The 23,685-nt window shown below is 31.6% G+C and overlaps 3 protein-coding genes across 8 annotated transcripts; 1 reads left to right on the forward strand and 2 right to left on the reverse strand.

Annotated features, from left to right (window-relative positions):
* Positions 1 to 2,420: 2,420 nt before the first annotated feature.
* LOC137806369 (uncharacterized) lies at positions 2,421 to 6,163 on the reverse strand. 2 transcript variants are annotated; one of them, XM_068606434.2, is made up of 4 exons: positions 5,887 to 6,163; positions 3,620 to 4,558; positions 3,047 to 3,196; positions 2,421 to 2,774 (listed from the first exon to the last, which is right to left on the reverse strand). In XM_068606434.2, exons 2-4 carry the CDS (start codon positions 4,501 to 4,503, stop codon positions 2,552 to 2,554), a joined length of 1,257 nt encoding a protein of 418 aa, XP_068462535.1. In that variant the 5' UTR covers positions 4,504 to 4,558; positions 5,887 to 6,163; the 3' UTR covers positions 2,421 to 2,551. The 2 variants fall into 2 exon arrangements, with proteins under 2 accessions (XP_068462535.1, XP_068462534.1); XM_068606433.2 differs by lacking the exon at positions 5,887 to 6,163 and having other exon boundaries at positions 3,620 to 5,792.
* Positions 6,164 to 11,827: 5,664 nt separating this feature from the next.
* Positions 11,828 to 16,982, forward strand: MGT3 (magnesium transporter 3). 3 transcript variants are annotated; one of them, XR_016519392.1, is made up of 7 exons: positions 11,828 to 12,141; positions 12,925 to 13,525; positions 13,839 to 13,909; positions 15,133 to 15,271; positions 15,354 to 15,689; positions 15,984 to 16,031; positions 16,138 to 16,982. XR_016519392.1 is itself a non-coding variant. In XM_068606440.2 (7 exons), the coding sequence occupies exons 2-7, from the start codon at positions 13,099 to 13,101 to the stop codon at positions 16,366 to 16,368; spliced, it is 1,242 nt and encodes a 413-aa protein (XP_068462541.1). In that variant the 5' UTR covers positions 11,828 to 12,141; positions 12,925 to 13,098; the 3' UTR covers positions 16,369 to 16,982. The 3 variants fall into 3 exon arrangements, 1 of the variants encoding a protein (XP_068462541.1); XR_016519391.1 differs by having other exon boundaries at positions 15,133 to 15,261; positions 15,354 to 15,780; positions 16,138 to 16,291; XM_068606440.2 differs by having other exon boundaries at positions 15,133 to 15,261.
* On the reverse strand, positions 16,043 to 22,996 carry LOC137806371 (putative inactive purple acid phosphatase 1). 3 transcript variants are annotated; one of them, XM_068606438.1, is made up of 13 exons: positions 22,393 to 22,996; positions 21,938 to 22,117; positions 21,705 to 21,796; positions 21,333 to 21,399; positions 21,074 to 21,196; positions 20,015 to 20,107; positions 19,656 to 19,785; positions 19,472 to 19,553; positions 18,921 to 19,053; positions 18,243 to 18,448; positions 18,023 to 18,148; positions 17,092 to 17,401; positions 16,043 to 16,837 (listed from the first exon to the last, which is right to left on the reverse strand). In XM_068606438.1, exons 2-13 carry the CDS (start codon positions 22,106 to 22,108, stop codon positions 16,532 to 16,534), a joined length of 1,839 nt encoding a protein of 612 aa, XP_068462539.1. In that variant the 5' UTR covers positions 22,109 to 22,117; positions 22,393 to 22,996; the 3' UTR covers positions 16,043 to 16,531. The 3 variants fall into 3 exon arrangements, with proteins under 3 accessions (XP_068462539.1, XP_068462540.1, XP_090156109.1); XM_068606439.1 differs by lacking the exon at positions 22,393 to 22,996 and having other exon boundaries at positions 21,938 to 22,379; XM_090299983.1 differs by lacking the exons at positions 21,074 to 21,196; positions 21,333 to 21,399; positions 21,705 to 21,796; positions 21,938 to 22,117; positions 22,393 to 22,996 and adding an exon at positions 20,534 to 20,646.
* Between the last annotated feature and the right edge of the window lie 689 nt (positions 22,997 to 23,685).

Raw genomic sequence — 23,685 nt, forward strand, 5'->3', positions numbered from 1 at the left:
TTACGAGTTGACCTAACCTCTCTTGAGCTTCATTACCATTCTCTACACATCAATACTTCACGATTTCTTCCACTCATTTTAGCCACCAAATCCCACCAAATTTCACACCCAAAAAATATAAAACAAAAGACATAAAACCATGCAAACTAGGATTGCATCACAAGACTTCAACACACGCTTCCTTACTTGTAGATGAAAGTCTACTATCAGAAGCTTTTGATCCGACACAATTTACTCAATGAATGAGTCACTATCACTATATGACCCAAAAAAAAAAAAAAAAAAAACACATGCTCCATGAAACCATCTTATACAACAAAACATCAATTTTACTATATCAATTTTTAACATACTACTTCTTTATGTATAGTTGTGTGTAGTTCTTCTAGTAAATTATAAATAGAAATACTAAATTATTTAATATCATATTTAAATAAACATATGAAATAAATAAAATTACTAAATTATTCAAAATTTTAAAGAAATATAAATTTTAAATTATTTAATATTATATTTACATAAAAATATAAAATAAATAAAATTGTTAAATTGTTAAAATCATAAGTAAATACAAATCGAAAATCATTTAAGATCCTATTTAAATAAAATTTTGAAATAAATAAAATTTCTAAATTATTCAAAATTCTAAATAAATAGAAATTTAAATTATTTAATTTTTTATTTAAATAAAAAGTTAAAATAAATAAATTTCCTAAATTATTTAAAATTCTAAATAAATATAAACCTTAAATTATTTAATGTACTAATTATCTTTCTGATACGAATAAACATGTGGCTTTCTTCTTCATTTCACTTCACATCCTAAATCATGTTCATCACTTTTTTTTCCTTTTTTTCATGCTTCCATTTAACACCAAAATAAACAAACTTTTTCTTCGAAATCAATTTCGGTAAAGAGTGTTCATTTGAAAACAAACACAACATTATTTTTTTTTTTAATGTAAATATTTATAATATAGTAATAATAATAATTTTAAAGAAATTTATATATAACAACTAACCAATAATATATCGCTCGAGACTCTGAGAATTTATAATTCTATAAGAAAATGATACGAGAAGAGGATAAGAAAAATAAAGATGTCTTAGGTCTTGTATGCCTCCATGTACAATAAATATATATATATATATATATATATATATATATATATATAAAAGTGTACGAAGATTTTATCTCTACAAATTATAACTTAATTAGGGTAGGATTCACTAATCATAAGATCCTATCATCATTAAATTAATTACATCTAATTGCGTACAGTACAATAATTACATATAATAATGACGTATAATTTGACAATTATTATTTTCTTAATAGATTAAAAATTCAATTTATAAGGTGAAAAATTTTGTAAATTTTTGTAAGTTGTGTTGATTTTGTTCAAATCAAAATTGTTACTTCAATATCTCACATTCAGTTATTATTTTTAACTTTAATATTTATATTTATATTATAGTAAAATAAAAGAATTAATTATATAATATTTTATAAATAATTGTTATTATTAAAATAAATAATAATAATATAGAATAAAACAAAAATATTAATAATAAAATTATAAAATAATAATAATAAGATAATTAAAATAATAAATAATATAACTTTCTCTCGCATCCTTTACAAACTTTAATAAACTTTCTCTTCAATTTTCAGTCTATTTACCTTAATCTCACTTTCATATCTCAAATTGAAAACATCACATATAACTATTATTTATTTATATGACTAGAATGCCATATAAAATTCAGAAAAAAAAATCAGAGGATATCGATCTAACTTAGTTTAATATTTATATGGTGAAGTCTCACTTCAAATTTAAGATTTGAATACTAACATCTGAGGGAAGAAAAAAACGCTATGGAGATGAATATTTTACAAAATAGTTCATACACGACACGCACCATGATATTTTATTTTCACCAACTACATTCGTTATTCCTCAATATTAACATAATTTGGAAATTTTTAATATATTAATTTCATGGTCAGATTAGTTAAATTTGTCAGTGTGTTAAATTTTATACTAATGACAATTGATGTCTCTATGATCCAAATTGTAGGATTTCATTGAAATAAATCAAAACAATCTCTTGATCTGTCTTCGAATTAAGTCCTCCACAATTATAGAAGGATTTCTCAGATAAACCTAGCAATTATCTAGCAAACCAGTACCAGAAACTTTAAGTTGTTCAATTTTTAGAGCATAGTCAGATTGCAGGTTCATGGTAATTTTGCTTTATGTGAGCTCCTATTATACCCAAACACTGTTAAGAGTTTTGGTATAATTGGCTTTTAGTCCAATAATTGAATGATTTCTAGGACACCAAGGGAGAGTAAGAGAGAGAAATAATTTCTCAGTAAGTGTCAAAACCATTAAATTTTCGATGATATAAAGCACTTTGAAGAGAAGATTGGCTCATATAAAGCTCTAAGATACGTGTTCATTGCCATGTGATCAACCCTATGTACCTAAAGATGGTGGTAAACTATAAACAAACGGGGCATCTGAATTCTGTAAAAGACCCCTCATCAGCAACAATTGGAAGAAGGGTTCCATGGACAAGATAAAGAATGGAACCAAGTGGAATTATTGTCTTTTGAGTTGGAAGGCACTTCAGATTCTTCTTTAGTTTGGATGACATTAGTGTCCCTAGTCATTCCTGATTCTTGTTTATCTGATTCATGTTTACCCGATTCTTGTTGTGAAACATCCATCTTCGTAGAACCATTTCTTTCTGCTTCTTCTGTCAAACTGCAATAATTCCAAAACAGATTCAAATCAATATGCTTGTACTGTTAGAGATGAAACTAAAAGAACTTTTAGAGAATTTCAATTATAATGCCTCAAAGCATGTGCAAACATCAAAACAGATAATACTGAATGCGATCAGAAGAAATATGGATAAAAACAAGGTAATTAGAATGTAAAAGGAGACATGTAGTAAGAACCAAAGAACAACTTTAAGTTGTTTAACTTGACGTGTAAATAATAAATGTGACATCGGTGAAGAGGAGGAAACATACATTTGAGAGGTGTGATGATGATACTCTGTACGATTACAAAGCCCACAGCAGAAGAATGGTGAGCAACAACTCAAACACTTGCAGCTCGAACACAAATTGCAGAACACCCAGCTACAACTATAAGAGTAGCCTTTCCGTGATCGCTTCTTTCTGCAATGCACATAAGGAGATATTCCTCAATAATTGGATTTAGCTCTGAAGTTTGAATATCTATAGATGAATGTCCTTGTAATTTACCATGCTAATAGTGAATATATTCTTGTCTATAAATTAGTTGTAAAGGATGAGTACAAATATAAGAATTTCCAAATGGACATGCATGTTTGCTTTCTTGGTCGATAGTTTTTTTTGTTAGCAGGTTTGGTTTGGTCTCCCATTTTGTATTTTCTTTTTCTTTTTTTTAATATAGTCTGAGAATGATGTAGATGATTAATGCTCGTTGAGATGCTAAGCAAGTCAGTATTGTAATCAGAATAGTGATGCTTTAACATTCTTGTTTTTTTTTTTAATTAAAAAGGTACTATCCATAGAAAATCTATATGGTTAAAGAATTAAAGACGAAAATGAACTCACAATGGAGGAACAGGTAAAATTCCATTGTCACTATGAGAAAGAATAGACACATTGGACTTGGATGATTTCACACTTTTAGTTCCATGTGAAGTCTTTGTTTCGTTATTGTCTTCAGTGTCTCTTTCTCCTTCAAACTTGAAAGATCCATATGATGTTGGTGCTTGCAGTTCCTCTACATCAACATTCTTTTTGGTAGTATCTATCTCTTCTAGAATAACTGATGGGGCTTGTTTATTTAGCTCAACAGATTTGGTCAATTCTTTTGATAAGCATAAGTCACCATACTTAAGCGCTTTTTCTCTGGAGAAACTTGGTTGTATTTGAATACTGAATAGTGATTCGTTAGAAGCAATACTCCATTCTGAAGGATTAGTATTTGGTTCAAAAATTGAAGATGGAAAAATAGATGCATCATAGCTTCCAGATCGATCCATCACTTGGACGGAAGGACTAGCAGTTGGTGACATATCCATTTGGATGTGGTTCAAATTGTTAACTTCATATGTTGATGTTGGAACTAGAAAGTTGTTTTCAACTTCAGACTTGTCAGAGCTCTCACAGCTAGGAACATTATCTTTCGCAGATTTGGTGTACTTAAATGCTTCCTCCACTGCAATGAAATCTTCTGAGGATGATTCCGATGAAGAGCAAGAACTTCTCTTTCTAGCTGATGAAGATATGCTTTTAGTGCCATCAGTATGTGTGTCAGAGTCTTTAGTGTTATCACTTTCAACTTCACTGATGAGATATATTTGCTTTTCTGAATCACTACTGCTTCCACTCTCACGGCTTGAATCTTTACTTCTCAGACTGTCATCGATAGTTTCTGAAAATACTTTTTCTTGCTTATCTTGCTTGCTATGATCAAATTTCTCTCCATCCATTTGAACACTTTCTACTTCTCTTCCTTCACAAGATTTCGAATCCTCAGAACTTGGTCTGCAATGCCCCAAATCCATTATAAATTTTACTTGAGTACACTTGACCTACGTTATACTATTTCTCCACATTTCAGTGTCAGGATATTGACATGTAAACTTGAAGTACATTTCCATGTGTACTGCATGAATAAGCTCAAAAGCTCGTATTTTCCGAAAAAAAAAACGAAGATATTATAGAAAGGTGACAAAGAGTAAATGGTGTTTCAGAATTAATAAATACCACATGCTAATAAATAATGAATTATGTCACGTAAAACATTGAAATTTTGGAATTTTACATGTGGCCTAATAATTATAGAAAAGCCAAAAGACCTTGCTTGATAATAATATATTTGTGCAGACTAGTGCTAAATTTTAATGACTTCAAAGCATATCAGCAAACAATATATGAGACATTTTTCCATGCAGATCCACCCTAAGATTAATGATTAATAATCACATTAACAAGACACCTTGAACATCTAAAACTTAATGTAAGTTCCAAAGCTTCAAAACCCAAACGGGGTTTTAAAAATAATATTGAAAATCATATATCAACTAGTGATATGTCAAATCATAATCTATAAGTGAAATGCAAATCCCATCTTATAAGTTTATTTGGTGAAACTGAGTTAGATAAACTCACTGATTAAGATAGTATCAAAAGTCATTCAAAGCTTATTCTATAAGTTTATTGGAACTAGTGTGTCACCTGCTATTGGACCTCTCTTAGGCCACCCATAAATATATGCTTGAGATGTCAATTCCTTGACGTGAGGAGTTGTGTTAGTATGATCAAATCATAATATATAATTGGATACAAATCTCACCTTACAAATTGATTAGGTGAGATTAAGTTAGACATAAACCCATGTCCTAAGAAAGGATCACAACGGTGATTTCAAGGTTTTTGGGTCCCAAAGGCTGCAACACAACTTCATCGGTTGTATTACCTGCAACTTTAAGCAATATCAAGGATTGCAACAAAACCACAATTAAAACCTTGAATCCTTAATCTCATTATTCCAGCGTCCAATTCCAATATACGTTTCAACAACTCAATAACACTAAATTCAATAAAACTGTTATCATCCAATGTCTTGCTTCATTTCTCACGTTACTCATCTCCAAAATAAAAAACGTGTTCAAACTCAGATACCCCTTTCCAAAATTCTAGCTCCCTCTCCATTTCTACATCCACATTGATTCATTCGGTGGTAAAAACAACAAAAAACAAACACAGAGTAATCGAAAAACAAAATGCATAAAGAAACACACACAAAAAATCTAGAATTTACATAAAAATTTAAAAACTGTTAAAACCCTAGATAAGAAATTAAAATGCACCTGAAAAATCAGACGACTGAGAAAACAACTTTGTGTCTGAAACCTTCGTCGTTTATTTGACGTTGACGATTGCAGCAAGCAACAAAGAAGTTGTTGAATTTGAAAGGTGGTGGCGAAGAGAGGGATGAACAATTGATTAGAAAGCGAATCGAAATGAGAAATTAGGGTTTGCAGAAGAATCAGACGATAAGAGGGTTGTTGCGAGAATATAGGAACTGAGTTTTGGATTCCATTCTGTGAACAACTATTCATTTGTTTCGCGCCAAATCTCCAACCAATTGTGTTTGGCACAGTATATGTCAGGTAACTTCCAGTGTTATTCTTTTATTCAATATTGTAATTAATTTTAATTTATTTTAGTTTTATGGTTGATATATATATATGGAAAACGAGAGAGATAACATAAAAAATTATTTAATTAATTTTTAATCCATGATGAAATTTAGGAAAAATATGATTTCTACCTTTTTGATGAATTTTATTTTACTCTTTTAAATTTGTAAAATTATTATTTTAATTCCTTAGTTCATTAAATTTAATATTTAGGGACAACAAAGTGTACCCAAAATTTATGTATACCGATGTATGTATAAACAAGTTTGTATAAAAGAGCAAAGTTTTGGTTGAGTTGCATTCTTTTCTTTTGCTTTTTACTACAATTTTTCTTCTTCTTTTATTTTCTTGTTCTCAAATTCAAATAAGGAAGTAACTAAAAAAAAAATCTCTAGTTGAAATTCCAAATATCAAAAAGCAATTGTATTCGCATGAGCAATTAATTTAACAGAAAGAAATGGAAAAGGAAGATTTATATCCACCAACACTAGTATAAGGAGGAAAATTGTTTTAGAAACTTGATAATGATCTAAAGTAAATCAAGAACTCAAATAAGGAAGAACAAACGAAGATGCTCATGATTTTCATAATTTTAGATGTTTAGAAAATTTGCAAAAATTTTAGGTCTATTTATAATGGAATGAGAAATCTGTAAATTATCTTAACAAGACTCTAAACAACTTGGAAACAAAATCAAAGCTAGACTATGATAGCTAAGTCACAGAACCAAAATTAGGTATGGTAGGTAAGTGACAAAACCAAAATTAGGTAAAGATCTTTGATCTGGAAGTAAGGTGTTATTTATGAGGTTCATACATTTCTTTTTAAATGGTGTATCCGTGTCGAACACACGTATCCGTGTTGACATTCGTACGACACTCGTATGATCTTTATCGGTGAAGTGTTCAATTCAAAAAAATATTTGTTGGATTTTTGAAAATTCTAGCACGGTTCTAACACAATTTTAAAAGGTATAAATACAATAACTTTCTAAAAACTCAAATTTATTGTATAAATTTTTATTATAATTATAAAAATAAGAACAAATTCTTTTGAATCAGTCATGAAAAATATCTTTCTGCTCCCAAAAGAATCTTAAACATACTTTTGCATATAAATATTTATTTTCAATTTATATAATTCAAAAAGGTATAAATACAATAACTTTCTAAAAACTCAAATTTATTGTATAAATTTTTATTATGATTATAAAAATAAGAACAAATTCTTTTGAACCAGTCATGAAAAATATCTTTCTGCTTCCAAAAGAATCTTAAACATACTTTTGCACATAAATATTTATTTTCAATTTATATAATTCAAAATTATATAATATATAGATCTGTGTCCTCGTATCCTACATTTTAGAGATTATACGTATCTCTGTGTTCGTATCCGTGTCGTGTCAGTGTCCGTATCCGTATATGTGCTACATATTTTACTTGTGAGATGTCATGATGATGATTGCCTCTAAGAACAATGTCATCAACATATAATACAAGATAGATACACCTAAGACTCGAGTGACGATAAAATACTAAATGATCTGCTTCATTGCAATTCATACCAAATTGTTGAACAATATTGTTAAATTTTCCAAACCAAGCCCTAAGAGACTGCTTGAGGGCATATAAGGATTTGCAAAGACGACATACCAATCTAGAAGACTTCCCCTGAACAACAAAACTGGGAGGTTGCTCCATATAAATTTCTTCTTGCAAATCTCCATTAAGAAAGACATTTTTAACATCTAGTTGATAAAAGGGTCATCGTCGAAGAGCAACCAGGACTATGAATAAGTGAACAAAAACCATATTTGCCACTAAAAAAAAAGTATCAACATAGTGTAGACAACAAATTTGGGTATAACCCTTAGCCACAAGACGAATTTTGAGACGACCAATAGTACTATCAAGACCAACTTTGATAGAAAAAATCCACTTGCAACCAACAACAAATTTCCTAGAACATAAAGGAATAAGTTCCTAAGTTCCATTATTCTAAAGTGCATCCATTTCAGCAAGCATGACCTGACGCCAACCAGGATAGGCTAAGGCATCACCTACAAATTTTGGAATGAAGAAATAGACGAAAAGCAAGTATAAAAAGCTTGAGATAGTTTATTGATAACTCAAAGAGGTATAATGTGGAGAGAGATTAGAAATAGAACATATACCTTTACGGATGACAATAGGAAGTTCAGGTTCAACTGTCGGAGCCAGAGGGGGTGGAGGTGTTGGCACTAGAAGAGAGTCATCTGATGGATGATGGGACGTCTGACGACGACTATACACCTGAAGAGTTGGTGTCGGTGATGAATCTTTAGAAGCATTGGGCACAATAAGAGGAATATTAACTTGATTAGACGAAGACACATAAGGAGAAGGACAAAACTTAAAGTAAAGGGAAGACTCACTAACATTGGTTGAAATAAAATAACAGTTAAGAGAATGTGAGAAACATTTATATCCTTTTTGTGATCTAGTGAACCCCAAAAAGACACATTTGTGTGACCTAGGAGATAATTTATCAAGACCAGCACTAAAATTATGAACAAAGCATGTGGACCCAAAAACTTTGGGAGGTAAGGAGTGGAAAGAGTCATGTGGAAACAAAATAGAATGAGGAATGTTGTTCTCTAAAACAGAAGATGACATGCGATTAATGAGATAACATGCACTAAGAACAACATCACCCCAAAAACGTTGAGGAACACCATCATGAATTAAAATAGTATGAGTTGTTTCAATAAGATGTTTATTCTTGTGCTCAGCTACCCCATTTTTGTTGAGGCGTATAAGCACATGAAGTTTGATGAAGAATACCATGAAAAACCAAAAATAAATAAATTAAAAGAATGAGAAAGATACTCACGCCTATTATCACTGCGCAAAATTCGAATGAAAAATCCAAATTAATTTAATTTCATTGTAAAAGATTTGAAATATCGAAAACAACTTAGAACGATTTTTCATTAAAAACACTCAAGTACATCTTGAATAATCATCAGTAAAAATATAAAAATATTTTGAAATTCTAATTTATACTTAATACAACTTGGTCCCTAAATGTTAGAGTGAACTAAGGCAAAAAGAGAGGAAACACATTGTGAGACACTACTAGGAAAATAATTATGGATGTCTTTCCCTAACTGGCATGACTCACACGATAAACTTGATACATTAGACAAACTTAGAACAAGTTGTTGCATCTTGACAAGACTAGGATGACCCAACCGAGCATGAATGAAAGATGGAGAATCCATAATTGTGCCAACATGTGTAGAGATTTGTAGTTGATAAAGTCTATGAGACTCACATCTGGTGTCAATCCTCCGTCTCGAACTCTGATCCTATAAGGAAACATAATATTTGGTAAAAGAAATAACACAATCAAGGGAAAAAGTGAGACGACTAATGGATAATAAGCTAAATGGAGACTTAGGGACATAAAGAACATTATCAATAGATAAAGAAGGAACTCTGATACATTGTTTACTAAAAATAAATGAATTTCATCATATCTAGTTGCAACTTTCAACATATCTATTGCACCACCATCATTAACTAAAACATGCATTCTATCTTCCAACACAAAACAACCTCCACGTGAATACCAAATCTATTATACTATTAAAAACCTTATCTCTTTCACATTGCCTACTATTTGAAAGTAACTCCATCTATCATAGTTACAAGATCATGGTGGACCACAAGGTCAAAAAAACATTCATACATGATACCGAATTTATAAAAGGTATCCCTGTAAAATATATATATGGACAGAAATACCAAACAAATTATAAACCAATCCTTCATTTAATAAACTAAAAAGCAAATGTTGGACCACACACATACAAATTTTGCATATGGGGGGACCATAAACCCTAAATTATTGTAAAAGTTTCCTTAAAGTAATCAACTACACAACATACAATATATAAAATAACCAAATCAAATAAATAACATTTCAAACCCACCTTAAACCCCCAAATCAACCAATTGTTGAACATACACGGTGAAAACAAAGATCACCTAAGCTTAGAAATCACTAAATTGCCCCACAAACGCGTGAACACCAACACCAACACTACAACACAATCAATAATCCAAAATACCCAAATCACCGTAAACTCAAATCACTGATTACAATTAAACAAACCATAATCTCCTAAACAATCTCGTTCCCAATTTTGTTATCTTTAACACTCTCCCAAACCCTCCAATTGCCATGTCAGAAAACCTCATTATAAATTTGTCCCATTTTCTTTTTGTAACTCTTAAAAAGATGGATGTAGTAAAAATTTATTTTCTTATGTATTACAAGCTTTTATCCATCATTATAACAAAAGTTTAAAATTTATTTAAGAAAACTATAATTTTTATGTATCTTATTGTTAATATATTTGAAATAAAAGTATGATTTTTTTTTGGATGATTACATTAATGATATTTTTATTTGATAGATAGTAGAAAAATATACTTATATACATCTTATTATTATAAAATTTAATGATTATTATATTATTTTATACTAAATAATTATGTTAATTTGTATGAATCATATACGACAGAAATCTTGCATTGCCTGAGAAAAACATTGTATAAATCTACCCCAAAATATTGTTTCTCTTTCCTGAATACATGTTAATGTATTCTCAAAAGGCGACACCTCATCTAATAAACTTTTGGGGTAAAAAAAGTGCAGAAAAAATCATTCAATTAATTATTTTTAGTTATTCTGTTTATTTTTAAATCTTATTTTTATTATATTTTAATATAGAAAATTGAATTATAAAAAAAATATTAAGAAATTGTTAACATTTAATATAAATGATTTAATTCAAACATCTTAGAAAAAATATTTATAGAAAATTAAGTAGAATAAAATTAAATTTTAAGTGTCTATTTAAGCATTAAAGATTGAGGATTAATTAGAAAAAAAATGACTGTTTAAAGTGTCTACGTACAAAGTAAATAAAATTTGAGGATCAATTAAAATGAAATAAAAGTTTAGGGTATTCATTTTGAAAAATAAAATTTATAAGAGTTAATGTTATTTGCCTTTAATAAATTATATATGTATAGTTAATATTTCCCTTCATCATTAAATTAAATAGTTAATTTTATTAAACACTTATACTTTAATTAATCAATTTATCGACTTCAGATTTTATCTTGGGTTTTTTGTGTGTACATTGTTGTTTAAAGACTAGTTATACATAAACTGGTAATTAACAATATCATAGTTGTAAAAAATTATAATTTCTCAACTATTATTAGTTTCCATCTTTTAATTAACTTTTAGGCTATAAAAAGGAGATAGAAAAGAAAAATAATTCATAACCTTAGTATATACTAAGAATTGCTGGAATTCTTTATTAACCTGGTGAAATTTTATCTCTTAATTATTTAAATAGGTAATTTAAAAAAAAATATTGAGATAGATAAATATGAAGATGATATGATATAACTTTTAAAATTGAAAATCGAATCATTTTAAAACATATTTTCACTTTATTTACTATTTTTAAATTTTACCCATTTTATTAATTAAGAGTTATAAAAAATTCAGTATTTATATTTTATGAGACAAAACAAACAACTTTAGGAATCTTCAGACACCACAAGAGCAACCCTTTGGGAACAGGATCACAGATTCACACGTACAACTTATATATAAAGCTGTCAAGCTGTTCTGCTCTTTTTTCAAAACAAATAAAAAAGTTAAATCGCAACCCAAAGAGTTCATAATCAAATACTTCAAGCAATTCACATGAAAAGGGCTTTGGTTCATAATTTCTGGTAATGCAGTGTTCGTAATCTTCTTCGTCTCTGTTCTCTGAGAATAGAAACCTGTTCGCAATCTTACTGCAACCCATCTTCCAACTTTCGAAGTTTTCTGCATATTGTTGACCTTCAGGTAACTTATTCTTTTATGGGGTTTCGATTTACTCCACTGTTTGAATCTAATTTGATAGAAATCTTTAATGGGGTGGTGGTATTTATGCAAAAGATGAAATCTTGTATGAGAGTTGGGATTGGTGGGTGCTGTCAGTAGAAGGTTAAGGAGTGGGGAGATGGGTGAAGTTAGGATTCTGAGTGTGAGATTTAGTTCAGATGATGGAGAACTTAAATGTTTCATTTTGTTTGAGTTGTGTTGAATGAATTGAAGGACTCTCTAGTGTGAATAGTTATTTTGGCACAACGTTAGTGTTGACAAGTTTCAAGGAAAGTGGATGAAACTCAGCTACTAGTATCTGGCTGAGTTTACTGGTAAAGCAATTTTTTGAATTTGAAGATATACTATGCATTGAATCATGGTAATTATCAATTTATCACAGCATTGGGTTTTTACCCCTTCAGTTTTGTTTTTGTTTAATTGATTGCTTCCTTTTTTTATTCATCGGTGATTTAGGTTAAGTTTTTATTATTCTATTGAATTGAAACTACTTGCTTGCTCCTTCAATTAAAGCGTGATATGTTGTTAAAGTGTAACATTCTTTTTCCTATTTGTTAGTTTTCTTATTTGTTCATGCGTCACTTTGTTAGTCTTCTTATTGGTTGCATTCAACTCTCCTTTAAATGGAGTACCTGATTATGACCTCTTTCTGTACTTCTTATTTTTTCCATTGTCCAGTACTTTTCTTCTGGGTGCTTGTTCAACTAACTAGCACATTGGTTCTATCTCATCTTCCAATTTCAGATTGTATTTTGTGAAAGGCACAGCGTATGGATCACCTCAGGTGTGGTTCTTGATACCGGTTATCACCTGTATATCAAGGTTGTGGTGGAAATGAATGCTGAATAGTGAATACTGATGGAGACTACCTCAGTTCTGTATCAGTATTGCAAGTGAGAAAATTATAATGCAATTGCTATGGATGAAACACAAGATCATTACTATTCTTCCAGTCTACCTATTTCTTTGTCTCATGATGTCGGTGAGAGATCTTATTCCAATGCGCAAATAAATCGTGGAACTGGTATATCAGGCCTGAAGAAGAGAGGTCATGGAAGTCGCTCTTGGATTAAAATTGGTCGGGATGGGAATTTTCAGACTGTGAGACTTGACAAGGCAACTATAATGAGACATTGTTCTTTGCCTTCTAGAGATCTCCGGCTATTGGATCCTATGTTTATTTATCCTTCTGCAATATTAGGACGGGAGAAGGCTATTGTAGTCAACCTTGAGCAAATCCGATGTATAATCACTGCTGATGAGGTCATCCTGATGAATTCATTGGATGGTAGTGTTGGTCAGTACAGGTCAGAATTATGCAATCGCCTTGAGAATGAAAAAGCTGGTAAGGAAGGATTGCAGCTCATATTGATGTAACATATACATTTAGGTGCAAGGAAGACTCATGTCCAAAAAATGTCTTATATTTATCTAGGTTTATTATGACGATTTGAACTTACCTAATGGTCTTTTCTGTTTGGACACTGTTAGGGAATGGATGAAGAATGATAAGGATAGACATTCAGTTTTTTTAGCTGTGAAGTCTTGTCTTCGTAATACTTAGATCTGCTATATTTCCGAGCTATTAAGAGTTTTTTTAAGCTTTGATGGAGTAATTACTGCATAGAATTTCTTACTTTGTCTGTGATTTTGGACAGATGATCTACCTTTTGAATTTAGGGCACTGGAGTTGGCTCTAGAATTGACATGCACATCTTTAGATGCTCAGGTATAAATTGACCTAAAGGTCTACTTTCTTTGTGTATATGATCTTATATTTTCTAAATTTTTCTATTTTACATTGAAATGGTAGCGATGAGTTTATAAGCTTGCCAGTATTATGGTTAAATTACTTCAGGATTTATCATGTTGGAATTATTTTCATCATCCACTCTAAGTTTTCCCTGCAAATTCAAATAATCCACATATAACTTGACCGTGATTACACTTTATTGACTGCCCACAATATTTTCCACCATTCACTGCAATCAAGATTCAGGCTGGTTAAAGCCCTAGGAAGCAATATAGGGAGACAAAAGAATGTGCAAAGAGATCTGAAATACAAACAAAAAGGTGGTGGTCTTCTAGCTAATATCTTAGGAATATAAGAAAACTTCTATTTAAGGAAACTAAATCTCTTATTACAGCCAAGGGATCTATTTGTATAGTATGAAACCCATAATAAAAAAACAAATACTAACCCTTAGGTCTATATCCAAATCATCTAAAAACCTGTAGAAACTAATAGGCATAAATAGAATAGACTCAGAAATCCATGGTAGTGACTAGTACATGTCTCAGTGAAGGAAAACACTTCTCAGAAGAACTAAGGCAGCATAACTAGGAAAACACAAGAATCCAATGAAAGAAGAGAGGAAAAGAGAGGAGAAGAGAATTTCTGGTGTATGCAAAATCTGTCTTAAAAGAGGTTATTTATAGAGTGATTATGTGGAATAATTCCCATTAATCATTAAATAAGAAATAAAAAGGAAGATAAAATGTTGAATACCAAAACATTAGTACGCATTAAATTGAAAATATATCTAACAGACTAATGGCTCAAAACCATAATGTGACACTTCGAATAATGGTAATATTTGAAAACGTAATCTGACTCAAAAACCAATGCAAGATTTAAAATTAACATATGAAGTTTCACAATGTCCCCCAAGAAATACGTATGAGTGAACGTTTATTACTGCTCTCATATCTTAATTTTATATTAGGACCTAGGTCATTTTAGTGTAAATTTAAAGGGCTCAAGACTAGGTATAGTCGTATAGCTTGTATTTTGTAAATGGTTTTTTCAGTTTGGAATTCTGACCATTGTGTTTATGTCACATTATATGCATAGCTGAATGCATAGAAAAAGATGTTGTATAAGCTTCCAGCCTTATGCAATTAAATTGTCATCTTGAATCCTGTATATTAAGAAGGATTTCGATTTGACAGGTAAACGAACTGGAAATGGAAATATATCCTGTGCTAGATGAACTAGCCACATCTATCAGTACTCTAAATCTGGAACGTGTTCGGAGATTTAAAGGTCACCTGCTTGCTTTGACTCAACGAGTTCAGAAGGTTGATCAATGTAGAATTATTATCCTTGATTATTATTCTCAATTTTCTATCTTTCTATCTCCTGCAACTAGTAAATTATTGTTAATTCCCAGGTTCGTGATGAAATAGAACATCTTATGGATGATGATGGTGACATGGCTGAGATGTGTCTAACTGAGAAAAAGAGAAGATCTGATACTTACACTGTTAATGATTATTTTCAAACTAATGCATCTGGTAGAGTGATTTCAAAGTCAGCTCCTGCTTCACCAGAGCGAACATTTAGTGGAGTCCAGATGTTGCAAAGGGCTTTCAGCAGCATTGGAAATTCTAGTAAACATGGTAGCTCAATGAGCTCAGCTGATAATGCGGAAAGGATTGAGCCACTGGAAATGTTGCTTGAAGCATATTTTATTGTCATTGATAATACTCTTAACACACTATTGTCGGTATGAGAAGTTTGACCTACTCAGCTGCAGTGTAGCATTAGAATCTACCCATGTTGCTTATAACATAGGGTATTGGATATCATAGTCTTTGGTAATATAACTATGGTACTTATATTAACATTAAATTACCTCAGGCATGCCTTCACCCAATCAGCTGTTGCATTATGATTTTTTTTGTAATGAGTAGCAGCCACACTGACATTTTATGTTAACTAAATAGCATATGATTTCATTATTTAGGCATGGTGCTTCATGCAAATACTAAGTATATTTTCTTTTCTGCTGGTACTGCAGCTCAAAGAATACATTGACGACACAGAAGATTTTATCAACATAAAATTGGTATGCTGAGATTAACAATTTGCAATATTGTGCTGAACTCTTTTATTTCTTTGATGCTCTAAACTGTGTTCACAGGCAACATTACTTTTCACTCTATTTATTACAGGGAAATATTCAAAACCAGCTAATACAGTTTGAGCTGCTTCTTACGGCTGCTACATTGGTAGCTGCAGTATTTGCTGCTGTAGCAGGTGTATTTGGAATGAACTTTGAAACCACTGTTTTTGACTATCCATCTGGATTCAATTTGGTTTTGGTAATTACTGGTATTGTTTGTATAGCATTGTATTTCGCTTTCCTATTTTATTTTAGGTACAAGAAAGTGCTTGCAGCTTAAACTTCAACAGCAATAAATTGAGTGTGCGTTCTACCAAAGCCATATTGGTGAAGGTGACAGCTTGCAGCCGAATATAACATCTATCTGCATGTGAAATAGAATTTACTCATAACTCACTGCTTCAATATGGCTGGATACATTGAATCTTTCACCATTTCATCAATCAAGATGCCATTGTTATACTTGGGCAACTATCCATGGTGCAGGCCAATATGTCTCTATAATCACGTGATATATTGAAGGAGTCATAAACCTTCCCATCTCGGCTCTTCTTGTACTCAAACAACAAATTTGAATGATCAAAAGCAGTTAATTTTACAAACCCATAGTCATAGTCCTTAAAGATGCTCCATTTGGTTTTGAGGGAAGTAAATGTTGAGAGGCTTGCTCCACCACCACCAGCAACAATATGTATTGTCCCCTTTAAGGTTCCCTTATAGTGGTGTTTCTCTTCATTAGTGCAGATATTCTGTTGCAAAATGTAAAAAGGTACTTGCTATTAGAGAAAACACGCATTCTCGTTCCAATTTTCAGGTTTAAATTATGCTATTTGTGGCATGTAAAATGGTGTTTATTTCATTTTTGTCAATAAGAGCACAGTAGGGATCAGGGAACTTGACATTTTTTTTTCTTAACGTTTAATTATGAATGTTGTGTTGTTACTGCACGTATTAGCTTTATATAAAAAAAAATGAATGGAATAAAGCACAAGGTTGAAGAAACCTGGTATATGGGGCATGTCCTCTGGTAATTGTGCACGTGGCCATATATGGCAATGTCCACCTTGTATTTCTGCCATAGCTTTTGAAGGCTCTCTCTCCCCATTGGTTCAGCAAATGATCCCTCTTCTGCATAACAGATACAAGAGGAGTATCCAAGTACCCTATGTGCAAGGAAAATTAGCCACGGCTGTTTTTGTCTGTCAACTGAAGCTAGACAATGCTCAATGAACTTGTATTGTTCTGTCCCTTCCCTCCAGTCATGTTCAGTGTCAGCAATACAGAAGCGGAACATGCCATAGTCAACTGAATACCTAGTGAAAGTGTGTAGAATTGTATCATGTTCCAAATACCTGATGAATTATGTTGAATATTCTCTATTACCTAAAGCTTTTAAACCAAAAGCAACCATTAGTGAACTTTATTATAAAATTATGACAATGGCTCATTACTTCAACCTTTCAATTTTTAAAAACTGTTTTTTTGCCATAACTAAAATAAATGATAGTTCCGTATCACTAAGCTTTACATATTGAACCTACCTCATAACCTTTTGATACTTCCAATCTAAAACTGAGTATGAGTGAACCGTTAATTTTGATCTTGATGCAGAACAACTCAGACTAATTAACTGCATATTCTAGGAACTGATGATAATATGTACAAGGTGGTGGTTCTGTTTGCTCTGCTATAGTAGTTAAAAAAAAGTAGCATCATTAACAAAAGTTGAAAGCCTCAATGCTATATATCTTTCCAGAATTAATTTGATTATTTACTCTTCATTCAATGACATTGTAATTATTTTGTTCATACCCAAATCATGAAAAATCATTAAACCCAACAGAAGATAAACTTTCTACACGGGAAAAATCATACAATTTACAAAATTTATTATAGTGATTATCATCTCAAATAGGGGGGTCATATTATCATACCAAACCTTAGCCCTGTTTGCAGCAGGGGTGTAGAACATAGTCTGTGCCAACACACCACATTCCCCTCCAGAATCCTTGTTCTCATAAAAGGATCCTGTTCCAGGCCAGTCTCGCTCATGGTTCCCACTGTAAGGGCAAAGACACCACAAGAGTATCATTATTAAAAATAAATAAAATAAAACACATCCAAGGCTAACTTTTTGGTAAGCTGTATAAATACCTTGCAATCATGTAAGGAACAGCTGACGCAATTGGCTCCACCTGTTCTGTAAATTGATCCCATTGAGAAAGGTAACCATTTGCATAACATATATCTCCAATATGGAAAACAAGATCAATGTTTTTCAGGTCCTGAATAAGCTGCATAGTAGTGTTAATTGAGCCATGCTGGAAATTGTTGTATTCGTTGGAACCATCAACTTCGTGCTGCATGGTTAACAATGGATCAAATACTCAGAATTGATCTCATAGGCACAAGGTTTTAAATTATAGTCGTGTTTAGTCTCATTAAGATTGTTGATATTGAGGGAAATTGTAGAGAAATATGGTTGATGCAGCCACAATTGCAATTTGCAACTATTTTATTGTTAACAATATATCTTACACCTAAACAATTATACACTTAATATGCAGAACACGTGAAACTATGGCTGGCTCTAGAAGAATGAGTAAGGAAACAAGTCTTATCATAAGCATTCATGCATTCCATAGTGTATTCTTTGGTTTGAGACCATAGACTAGAATTTTGAATGGCCAAGAAAGATAGAATTGATATAATATACTAGTATCAGCATATATCACAATTTTAGATATCAAATTATTAGCGTCGTCACTGAGAAACATGACAAATGCTATCCATCGAATATATGCATGCATACTTTTTCATTATAGTTCAAACCTTCCCCATATCTCCAAATATGACTACACGCTGTAAGGACTTCTGTCCAGGAAAAGGAGGTGCTTTGAACTGATAGTTTCTGCTCCAGATAAGCGTAGCATTGTTTAATTTGTGTCCTATCTTGTACTCATATCTGCTCAAACATCAGCATGCACAGTTAAATTATCGTGACTTCACTATAACAAACATAATTTAAGTAGAAAATATGGTGCAACAGTATAGGTTTTACCTAGTTAAGAGCTCGATAACAAAAGGACAGTTGTTATTTTTCATTGGCTAATAGGTCTAAATCTACCTGAAATCTATAGCATATAGTGACAATGCAACAAGATAACAAGAATCTACTAGGTGGTGTTCAACCATAGTAGATAACAGTATCAAATAAAAATTGATGGCTTCAGAGTGGTGAAGTTCTCACAAAATTAAGGGAAAGGTAAATGTACTATAAAGTAAAACAAAATCTGAATATCAGATTTGTGGATATGCTGTACACCTTTCCAAGGGAAACATAAAATTGAAAAGTGACCAGGCCTAAGCTAGAAATAACATACATTCTATTGGGCCACAGTTCTTTTAGATGACTTGTGTGTATGTATCCAGGGTCACGCCATCCCACTGTTCTTGCTGGTGCACCTGTTCATAAAAAGATAATGTTAGTGTGCAAGAAATGAGAAATCTAATCCATCAATCTGAATGATGACTGTATAAATTTTACAGGTAGATGACTTCCCTTACCGCACATGCTTTCGCTAGTTAAAGTCAGTGTCTCAGCAGGTGAATGCATATGATCCCCTCCTTTTGGACCCCATTGAACAAGAGGTTCAGCATCATTGATCCCGTATCCACTTGTCCAAGTTACACTCATCTGATTTAAGTCCAAAACGATATTATTTTAATCTGATACAATGAAAGAACCATTTGAAGAAAAGTAGCAAATGTAACAAAAATAGAATTTAAAGAAAAAAACAAAAAGAGATAGTTGCAGCTTGCTGTATGCTTTTTTTCTTCAAAAGTTCACATAAACATTTCCTTACATAGGGAAATTTTAACTGTGTAAGTTTTATGCAATCTAGAACTGGAGAAAATGAACTAACCTCATTCCATGACTTTCCTTGTGCCAGGCGAGGGTAAACTGGAGCATTAGGATTAGCAAAAGTTATTTTATTTGACACTGCCACAAGCTTTGGCTGTCATGAGGTAATTCAAACTAATGAGAAAAATTGCATTTAGATATTTCACAATTGATGAGCAAATTAGGAGTTTAGGAGGACTTCAAAATTGTTACTAAATATGTGGAATTGGACACTGTAATTGAAATTACTAATTAGGATTATCATGTAAACATACACAAGTCCACAAGAAATGTGTGTCATCCATAATACCAGTATGCAAATGAGGAAAATGAGGTGAGGGAGCTGGTTTTTTTGCGTAAATGTCAGTCAAACTGTGAGCATGAACTGTCTTTGTGTGCGTGTGTATTTGGTTGGTGTTCTATGAATATGTCTTAAAACTACTTTTGATTAGTTGAAAGGTATGACATGGAATATATTGGTTGCCATTGTTTGTATAGCTAAAATAGGGTGGAATAGAATGAAATCTGTTCCATCCAATACCTGTGCTTTCTCTCCTATTTGGGGATGGAACCAACTTGCTGTTTAATAGTCTCCTTACCGTTCTGTTCATTTCTTGAACAATGGAATGGCATCTTTCCTACATTCTGTTCACATATTCCACTAGCTTATATAGAATGCATATCAGGTGTGAAATGAAAGCATAAGAGGAGCTAATCTTAACAATTGATGTATGCATAGATAGAATGTGAATAGAAAAATCTGAAAAGAGGTAATGCTAAGACTTCCACAGTATCTAAAGGAAAATATGACCGCTACAAAAGCAGAGCAGAAATGAACAAAAAATGCATACTGAGAGAAACAAATAAATATGATAATTGATACTCATCTTTCGAAGCAGCATGTAAAGGAATTTGTTTAATTGTATTCACTGTTCAAAATAAAAACAAAATATGGCAATATTCTCATGGACCAAATCTACTTCGAAATGATTTGTCAATGCAACTTGATTTGTAGAAGAATAAAAATCATAGAATATTAACATCCACTTGATCAAACAAGTTCAAACTAATGATGACATACATTTGACAAGCCACCAGAAAATAGTGCAAATGAGAAATCTGATCTCTGATTGATCAGCCGAAGCTTCAGAAACCCTTTTCCATGTTCTTTGTATAGGGGGCTTGAGTAATTTGCATATTGATACTGCACAATGGGGTAAACATTCATTAGACCTTCACTGCTACTTTTTCTTTCATAACTTTCCCTAACTTCAAGAAAAGCTACGGGAAAAAACAGTTGTGGTAATGTCATTACAAAACATAGTACTGGTCACTGGTACCTTAATGGGCGCAGAACACAATAGTGGTGGATAGACTCTACCATTTTCTTTTGGACATGTGGAAGCACTGAAATGCACAAAACAGGAGTAATCAATTAAAACTCAGCAGCAGGGTTTGGTTGAAAAAGGCAAGAATTTGATCGAAACAATCAAATAGAACCTTCAAATAAAGTTTATTTGACACTCTAATAGTAATAACCAACCCTGTTTTAGAATAATATTACATTATAATATTTTTTTAGGTGTCAAGTGGATGAAACTGTTGTGAAGGTATCATTAACCAGAACCTTTATATGTGTCAAGGTATCATTACCCAGAACCTTTATAGGTCTCCAGGGCAAGATTTAGATAGAAATCTATTTTGAATGTTACCTAAAGTTTGCAGGAGAGAATACTCCAATCCAATCATCAATTGATGGAATTGGAGAACTGTACTCCAGGGTTATCCACTCAGCAGTTTGCCCCTATAAAAGAATCCAGTAAAACATACATCAGCAATGAGGCAATATGCACTATAGCAATAATATGGAAACTAAAAAAAGTTTGTTACCAACGAGAGAATTTACAAGTGACACTCCTGATGAATTTACAGTGTGAAAACTTACTTCTTGTCCAAGAATAGCAGGAGAGGCTTTGATGTAAGCAAGATCAAGAAGTGACACTGTTGCCTTATGAACAGAAACTTTTGAAAGAGGCTGATCTCCATGTGACCACACCCTTTGGAGCACGGAACAAACCAATAGAAAAGTCAAGGAGACAAACTTGGATTCTCCCATTTCAGATAGCTGTTTGAGCACAAGCTCTGATTAATTACACCACATCCTATATATGTAGTCACAAAAATAGGCTATATTCTTGTTGCAAATTCTAACTCTAGTTTCATAAAACTTGGTCATACACCATCAAGTATCTCTTATAATATATACTATATGCTGCTTATCCTTTCCCCAACTAACCCAAAGTCATAAAGTAGAAAAACAAAAAAGATAGTGGCAAATTATAGAATATGAAAGGCAACTACAACTTTTTTAACAAGTAGATGAGATTAGAGTTCACTTGCCAGTCAAAAATCTTAATTGGTTTGTTGAAAGTCAAAAGGGTGGCTTTTGAGGGAAAGATGTTTCACAGGACAATGGTTTGAGAGAGAAATCCTGGGAACAGAACCAAAGATGCCACTTTCACTAAACAACAATGTTTTAACACCTAGGCACACGTGGACCACATATTTTATCCGTCAGATATATTATGTTTTTAATAAATGGCTGAAATTTGTGATCTGCAATTTGTTGAAAGGGTGAGGTGTGTGTGCTATTTTTCTGAAAATTGCTTACTCGTCCCTAATCAGAGTTGTATTTATCATTCATCTCATCATTGGAGACTAAACTCCTTAAATGGTTGATCTTCCTTCTTTCCTTTTTGCCATTTCTCAATCAAACACACACAAAAAGGTTCTTTCTTTTAGCTGAGTTGGGTTGATTGCGTAGAAAGAAGCAATGGAAAAGGTAAGAGATTTGAAGGAAAGGTGAGAAATTGTGACAGCTTCCACTAAAGGATTGGCCTTGCCATGCACAGAGGCTTGGTTAGGAGAGTGCATCTATTGTCATCTCTTCCAGCAATAGGTTCAATTTTCTGTTTCTAAGCTCTGTTCTGATGAAGTTGAAGTTAAAGTCTTCATCTTTTTCTCTTTTTTTTGGTTTAAAAATAAATCATTTGTCTGTATTTGGATCACAATAGTTAAGATTTTTTTTTCCTTTTCATTTCTTTGACTCATCTTTCTAAGGAGAGAATAATTTTAGTAAAATTATTTGTTAAATAATAAGTCTTTCTATAAATCTACTTGTAAAAACTTTAGATAGAAAAAAAAAACAAATATTTTGTATAAGCTACAAATAACTTGAATAACCTTATTTGTATTTTTTATATTGGTTTTTTAAAAATATTCTAATTTATATATAATATAATTTTAGTGTACAAGAAAGTTTATTTATTTAAATTTTCCCTAACAATAGTTGGTATAAGAATCATGTTGGAAGAAAATCATTATAATGTTTTTGTAGTAAATATGCTTGAACAAAAAGTTTATGCAAAATTATAGAAATTTATGGAAATATTTTGATTATCTAAAATTATATAATTTTATGTTTTTAAAAAAATAAAATTTAAAATTCTTCCTGCTGTTTTTTTTTTATCTTTACATGTCATGATATTCACTACTTAACATGGATTTAAAGTAAATTTTTGGAGAAACTTTTCTATAAGAAATTTTAAGAAGAAAAACAATAATTAATTTTTTTATAAAATTAAAACTATTTTATGTATAAGTTTTTTTTATAAGTTTTTTATTTTTTAAATT

This window comes from Phaseolus vulgaris, chromosome 3 (genome assembly GCF_051622355.1).
Source record: "Phaseolus vulgaris cultivar YP4 chromosome 3, ASM5162235v1, whole genome shotgun sequence".
Lineage (NCBI taxonomy): Eukaryota > Viridiplantae > Streptophyta > Magnoliopsida > Fabales > Fabaceae > Phaseolus > Phaseolus vulgaris.

Bases quoted from the DNA above. Each gene is read 5' to 3' on its own strand.
- LOC137806369 (XM_068606433.2), bottom strand. From the start codon at position 4,578: ATGGATTTGGGGCATTGCAGACCAAGTTCTGAGGATTCGAAATCTTGT. The intron at 3,197-3,619 runs GTGAGTTCATTT...TGTGCATTGCAG, and splicing joins ATTTTACCTGTTCCTCCATT to AAAGAAGCGATCACGGAAAG. The intron at 2,775-3,046 runs GTATGTTTCCTC...GAATTATTGCAG, and splicing joins CATCATCACACCTCTCAAAT to TTTGACAGAAGAAGCAGAAA.
- MGT3 (XM_068606440.2), top strand. From the start codon at position 13,099: ATGGATGAAACACAAGATCATTACTATTCTTCCAGTCTACCTATTTCT. The intron at 13,526-13,838 runs GTAAGGAAGGAT...GATTTTGGACAG, and splicing joins CCTTGAGAATGAAAAAGCTG to ATGATCTACCTTTTGAATTT. The intron at 15,262-15,353 runs GTTGATCAATGT...GTTAATTCCCAG, and splicing joins TGACTCAACGAGTTCAGAAG to GTTCGTGATGAAATAGAACA.
- LOC137806371 (XM_068606438.1), bottom strand. From the start codon at position 22,108: ATGGGAGAATCCAAGTTTGTCTCCTTGACTTTTCTATTGGTTTGTTCC. The intron at 21,400-21,704 runs GTAACATTCAAA...TGTGCATTTCAG, and splicing joins TTCTCTCCTGCAAACTTTAG to TGCTTCCACATGTCCAAAAG. The intron at 19,054-19,471 runs GTATGTTATTTC...ATGTTTGAGCAG, and splicing joins GAACTGTGGCCCAATAGAAT to ATATGAGTACAAGATAGGAC.